This window comes from Triticum dicoccoides, chromosome 2A (genome assembly GCF_002162155.2).
Source record: "Triticum dicoccoides isolate Atlit2015 ecotype Zavitan chromosome 2A, WEW_v2.0, whole genome shotgun sequence".
NCBI classification, from domain to species: Eukaryota; Viridiplantae; Streptophyta; class Magnoliopsida; order Poales; family Poaceae; genus Triticum; species Triticum dicoccoides.
The window spans coordinates 98711988-98718465 of record NC_041382.1 but is presented as its reverse complement, the minus strand read 5'-3'; the positions used below and the strand labels follow the sequence as shown (position 1 = coordinate 98718465).

The window sequence follows — 6478 nt, the reverse complement described above, 5'->3', positions numbered from 1 at the left end:
CCCCGCCTGCTCCGGCCGTCGTCAGCCGCCGGCGCCCCGCGCCGTGGACGCCACCGCCGCCACCGTCCTCGCCCGGGGCCGGCGAGCCCTTTCCCCTCCTCCGGCGAGCTCCGGCAGCCGCCTCCCCGACGAACTCCGGCGAGGTCCCCCAGCAAACCTCGATCCGCGCACCGGATCCAGATCTGAAAACCCAGGGTTTGACTCCATTTTTCCTAAATCTGCAGATTATATTGCCATGTTCATCGTGTCGTAACTTTGCATCCGTAGATCCGTTTTGGGCGTATAGCATATCAAAATGTTCGTCTCAGAGATCACATCATTTCATCTCATTGCATCATTTTCATTTGAGTTCATCGTAATGCCCGAAATGCTGTTAAAAGAGAGCTATTTGAGTTAATTGTCAGATCTGCTGCACCAAGTAGCTTTTTGCCATTTTTGTCATGATTAATGTGTGCATGATATGCCCGTGAGCTCTACATGTGTTTTGTTATATGCTTTGCCATCTTTCCATAGGTGCCATCCATGTATTTTTATGATATGTGTGGTGACTAGCACAAGCTTGAAAAGTGGTGCATTCGTTAATGCTGATTTCAGGGACTTAGCAATTTTACTAAGTCCTTGGTTTGTTTTCATCAATATGCCATATGTTCATGTTGTTTCCTAGTGATCCGTGACTCTTTTGAGGATGATCGTTAAGGATGATTTGTTAATCTTGTAGTGCTCTATCCATCCATGTCTTTGTTTGCAATTATGGAGCAACCTAGCTTGAGTCAATCGAGCTCTACTTTTGCTATTTCATGAATCTGGGCAGATTATCTACTTGTTAGCGATTTTGCCGATGATGTTGTAGTTGATCCATGCATGCTATGTTGTTGTTCTTGCCATGTCTAGCTTGCATAATGTGTACTCCCTCCGTCCGGAAAAAGTTGTCCACTGCTTAGTTCATTTACAATTTTGCAGAAAACCCCTTCTAGCTTCAAATCTCTTGCTAATCACACCCCGCTGCTTCTTCCTCCTTTCTCCGTCGCCGGCGCGCACTGTGGTCCCTCGCGCCACCGTCGGCACCCACCATAGGGCCAAGCGCGTGACAACGGCCAGGGCCTGCGCCACCGCTGTGAACCACCACCGCCCCTGCCCACCTGCGCCGCCCGAGGCGAGCTGCGTCGCCCGCACGGAGGCGAGCTGCGTTGCGTCGTCCACCTGCTCCTCCGCGGCGGCCACCTCAACGGGCGGCGGCTCCACTGCTGAAGGGCGCTGCCCCGCCGCCATCCTCTCCCGCCCCGATCCCTTCCGCCGCCGAGGGCTGCATCGCTATCCCCTCCCGCCGCCCAGGGCTACGCTGCTATCCCTCGCGCCGCCCAGGGCCTGCGCCGGCGCCGCACAGGACCTGCGCGCGCCTGGGTCTCGAGCGCCTGGACCAGGAGCTCCAGGCGGGCCTGGAACTCAAGCTCATCCTCAACCTCGAGCTTCTTCTGCTGCAAGTTGCTGCTCTTCCCCGGCGGGCCTGCTCGTGCTGCCACCCGGAGCTCCCCTGCTTGTGCTTCTGCCGGTGAGAAGAAGAACCCGAGCTCCAATTTCTGTACAGTGCGCTTGTTCATTAATTTGAAACACAATTGATCATCTACTGTGCAGAAATGTTGCAAAAAAGTAAACTGAATGTGTTCAACTCCAATGTCAAAGAAATTAACTGAATGTTCTTGGTCTGGATAAACATGTTCTTCAGTTAACTGGACAAGACTAAATCAAAATGAATGTTCTAGATTGAGTATAAACAATTGGACAAGAAGCAGTAGGTGTACTCGAAATTCTAAACTAAATCAAACTCAATGTTATAGACTGAGTAGAAAAATTGGAGTACTGGAGTCGATCAGTTTGCAGTGAATAGGAGATGCTAAATTTGAGAAAACTACTGAATTATTGTTGCATTCAGTGTGTAGATCATCCAATAGGTGTTCGGTGTTGAAGAAAAGTAAATTCCAGTTGGTCTGTAACTTAAACTGAGATACAAAAAATTGAGTCAATACTCCTCTGTTTTCAGTGAGTACTCCAGTCTCATGCAGGCACATGTCCAGTAGCAAAAAGTTTCAGAAATTTTGGTGCTCACCTTCCATCTTGGCAGTACAAGAAAAACTGAGCAGCCAACTCTTGCCGCTTTGCATGCATTGCTGGCAACTCCAGTAGCTTTACGAAAAAATCGATCATGGCATCTACAGGTTACAAACAAATGAGCAAGATTCAGTTAGATAACCACTAATAGAAGCATGTGAGTGCAAAAAACTTGACAACTGAAATTCAGTTAGATAACAAGAATCTAAATTTTATGCATGAACTTTGAAACTCTGTCAGTGCACAACATTCAGTGTCAATTGAATTTCCATGATTATATGCAGCTAGGTGTTCTCTAGTTACCAAAATGAACAAGGAGTACTTTTAATATCTACTTTTCTCTTTCTTGTTTTTTTTGCTTTTTTGTCTAGGATTCTTCATGGTTTTTTTGTTATGATTATATGCTCACCATTCATCTTTTGTATACTCTTGTTATGAGATCAGACAGGAGCACACAATTATGAATTTGAATTTGATGCCGGAAGAGGAGGACGGAACTCAAGAAGAACAAGCTCAGCAGGGTGACGTTATTGATTTGAATTTGATGCCGAAAGAGGAGGACAAAGCTCAAGAAGAAGAACAAGCTCAACAGGGTGACGCTATTGATTTAAACTTGATGCCGGAAGATGAGGATGAAGACATTGAATTGAATTGGTTTCCTGAAGAGGAAGAAGCTCAAGAGGCACAAGAAGACGCGGAATTGGAAGAAGCTCAATATGCACAAGAAGATGCAGAAGTTCAAGAAGCTCAAGATGCACAAGAAGATGAAGAAGTGCAAGAAGCTGATGCACATGGCAATCCAAGAGGGAAGGACTTGACAGACAAGGAGAGACACGGTGTTTACTTTGCTCTGCGAGTAATCGAGCTTAGAGATGGACAGGTTCACGTGTATGACAAGGTGCTCATCGTGACTATGCTGAATGTTCACCTGCGAACAGTTACAAGAATATGGAATCTAGCCAAACGACAACTTGCAGCAGGCCAAGAAGTTGATGTTTCAAGCAAGAAGAATAAAAGTGGTAGGAAGAGAAAAGAACTAGATCTGTCGAGAACAGCCACAATCCCTTTGAACAAAAGAAGAACAATCCGTTCTCTAGCAAGGTGTTTAGGTGTGCCCCGTTCAACCCTACATGACAGATTTCAATTGCAAGAGCTAAAACGCATCACAAGCACCATCAAACCCACCCTCAAGCCACAGAACAAGATAGCGAGACTAAAGTTCTGCCTATCCATGATGGATGAAAGATGGATATCAAGTCCTTGGCCCAGTTTCAAGCCAATGACAAATATGGTCCACATCGATGAGAAATGGTATGACATGACCCGAGTGAAGAGTAGCTACTACGTACTGCCTAGAGAAGAAGAACCAAATCGAACTGTGCACAATACACATAGCATTGGGAAGGTAATGTTTCTAACAGCTGTGGCCAAACCTCGCTACAATGACGATGGGGAGATGACATTTGATGGAAAACTTGGCATTTGGCCGTTCGTGGTAGAGACCGAGGCACAACGAACAAGCCAGAACAGAGACAGGGGGACAATAGAGTTGAGGCCGGTCAAAGTTACTAGACCTGTGTGCAGAGATTACCTGATCAATAAAGTAATCCCTGCCATTCAAGACAAATGGCCTGACGGTGACGAGGACACAACGATCTTAATTCAACAAGATAATGCAACACCGCATGTCCTCCCTAATGATGCTGGTTTTCTAGAGGTCGTGGCACAGACAGATCTGGATATTCGATTATTGCAACAACCACCGAACAGCCCTGAGCTCTAGATCTTTGTTTCCACTGCTCCCTCCAATCCCTAACCGACTGCAGAGCGCCTATGAATATACAGGAACTGGTACAGGGTGTAGAGGAGGAGTTTGAGAACTACGATCCCCATAAGCTGTTCAAAAGCTTTATGACATTGCAAGCAGTCATGGTGGAAGTGATGAAAGATCAATGAGGAAACAACTACAAGATGCCGCATCTGCATAAGGAACGTCTACAGAATGCTGGAGAGGAAATAGCCGGTGTATACTGCAGTCCGGAGCTAATTACTGACACCAAGGCCATTATAGAACAAGGAAATGAGTAGATAGGGAAAGGAAAAAGAAAGGGACAAGGAAAAAGAAAGGGACAAGGAAAGAGAAAAGGAATAGGAAAAGAAAGGATAGGAGTATGTCATGTGTATGTCTTGTGTATGTCATATGTCATGTGTATGTCTTGTGTCATGTGTATGTCATCTACAAAATTATTTGAATTTATTGGAATTAGTTGCATTAAGTTGGAATTATTTGAATTAAGCTAGGTTTATTTGAATTAAGTTGGAATTATTTGAATTAAGCTAGGTTTAATTGAACTAAGTTGGAATTAGCTAGATCTTCTTCTTCTTCTTCTTCTTCTTCTTCTAGAAGCACAAGCAGTACAAACTCCAGTAGCTAGGCCACATCAGAGACAAATGTTCCTAAACTTGATGTTAATTTAGCCAATGTTCAGAGACAAATCAGAGTTGACAGTAAAGATCAAAATTTCAGACTTGACACATAAATAAAATTTGATTTGATCGCGATTTGAATTGAATTGAGTAGGCCAAGAGGAAATTGAAATTCCAACACAAAACTTGGAGAGCAATAACATATGTTCAGGATTGTTCACAATCAGATTCAGGGGGAATTGGCACTTGATTTGTTCACAATCAGATTCAGGGGGAATTGGCACTTGATTTGTTCACAATCAGGTTCAGGGTTGACAGATTCAGGTTCAGAGTTTGTTTCAGTTTATAGAAATGGCTACAAGTTTATAGAAACTTGGTGAACTTGAATCTAGCAGGCTGAAGCATTTTGAAACAATGACAAAAGACTTGACTGCAGTCTAGAACAATGACAAAATTACTTGCCAGATCATGAAACAAATGATAAAATTACTTGAAAAGGAGTACTCCATTTATCTACCTCTTTCATGAAAGGAGTACTCTACTAGACAGCAGCAGTAGTACACCAAGTACTGCTGGCCGCCCTCTAACTAATTCATTCATGGATGATTTTAATCACTGACTCATCCTGCTAGATCCATCACTAAAGCTAATTAGTAATGTGATTTATCTGACATTTGCTAGTTGAGAATAAATGTTCACTCTTATCTCACATTTGCTAGTTGAAATGCATAAATTCAGTTGTTTCAAGTTTCAGTCTAAGCTAGAATTTCCAGTTTACACACAGATGTTGTCTGCAACGTTTCAAGTTTCAGTCTAAGCTAGAATAGGATGAGCTGCTGAAGAAATTAGGCAATTAGCCCATTGTGTCCCCTAGTGTGATCCCCTAGTTACACAAAGATGTTACACACAGATGTTTGTCTGCCATGTTTTGCTAACTGAAGAAATACCAGTTGGCCGACATGCAATCTTAAGCAAATCTCAGAAGCAGCAAATTTCAGTAAAAAAGATCAGTTTTTACACATAAATCATGGACGGGAATTGAAGGACGGAGGCTTAACCTGCCAATAAGACGCCACCGCCGTCGTCGAGCTCGCAGTACAGAAGACGTCTCCGCCGCCGTCGAGCTTGCTGTCGTCGGCTACGTCTCCCGCCGTCTGGCCTCGCAGCCACCATATTAGCCTCGCCGACGCCGGATCTAAAGCAGCCGTAGCAGAGTGCGGAGGTCACTAGGAAGGGGGGAAGCTAGGGGAGGAAGGCAAGCTGGAGCTGCGCCGAGCAGGAGAGAGCAGCGGAGGAGGCGGCGAGCTTTGGCGGTGGTGGAGCTGCGCCGCAGCGCCGAGGAGGACCTGGAAATGGCCGCCGCCGAGCAGATCGAAAGAAAAAATCAGTCTTCTCCTCGTCGGGGATCACCATGGGGAACGAGGAGGGGAACAAGGAGAGGGAAGATGCGTGGGAGGCGTGGGGTGGGGGAGGCGTGGTGCGGGAGAGCTCCGGCGATGCGGGGAGCTGCGGGGGAGCCGCTGCGGAGGAGCCGAGCTGCGGGGGAGAGGACCTCCGGCGCGACAGAGGAGCGGGGGAGACGGCGGGAGCTGTGGGTTTGTCGGGAATTTGCTGGGGGGGTTTTCAGAAAAACACCTTGGGGACAACTATTCCCGGACGGAGGGAGTATTATAAAGAACAAAGTACAAATCACGTAAAGACCGACATGACAATACTAAAAAAATAGTAGAACATCTTTTGACAGTGGACATGGATGTGTTTCGTCGCGTACTGGCGTGTGCTTTCGAAAACGTCTACTGCTGATGCTGCTATACTAACAGGCACGTACAGTATTATTCAAGTCTTCACCGGCAAAAAGAAGGTATTATTCTAGTCTTGGATTGTTGGGAGAAAAAAACACAATTTATTACGTACTGATCTTAAGAACACGCTTGCGCCGCCTAAA

At 45.7% G+C, this 6478-nt stretch overlaps 1 protein-coding gene across 1 annotated transcript; it reads right to left on the bottom strand.

Annotated features, from left to right (window-relative positions):
• Positions 1 to 1248: 1248 nt before the first annotated feature.
• LOC119359090 lies at positions 1249 to 5836 on the bottom strand. Its single transcript, XM_037625423.1, has 3 exons — positions 5592 to 5836; positions 2105 to 2207; positions 1249 to 1577 (listed from the first exon to the last, which is right to left on the bottom strand). The coding sequence occupies exons 1-3, from the start codon at positions 5704 to 5706 to the stop codon at positions 1343 to 1345; spliced, it is 453 nt and encodes a 150-aa protein (XP_037481320.1). The 5' UTR covers positions 5707 to 5836; the 3' UTR covers positions 1249 to 1342.
• Between the last annotated feature and the right edge of the window lie 642 nt (positions 5837 to 6478).

What these genes read in the sequence shown, in the direction of transcription:
- LOC119359090 (XM_037625423.1), bottom strand. Translation starts at nt 5,706, where the DNA reads ATGGTGGCTGCGAGGCCAGACGGCGGGAGACGTAGCCGACGACAGCAA. An exon ending in CGGTGGCGTCTTATTGGCAG is followed by an intron (nt 2,208 to 5,591) that starts GTTAAGCCTCCG and finishes TGTAACCTGTAG; the next exon opens with ATGCCATGATCGATTTTTTC. An exon ending in TTGTACTGCCAAGATGGAAG is followed by an intron (nt 1,578 to 2,104) that starts GTGAGCACCAAA and finishes CGCACTGTACAG; the next exon opens with AAATTGGAGCTCGGGTTCTT.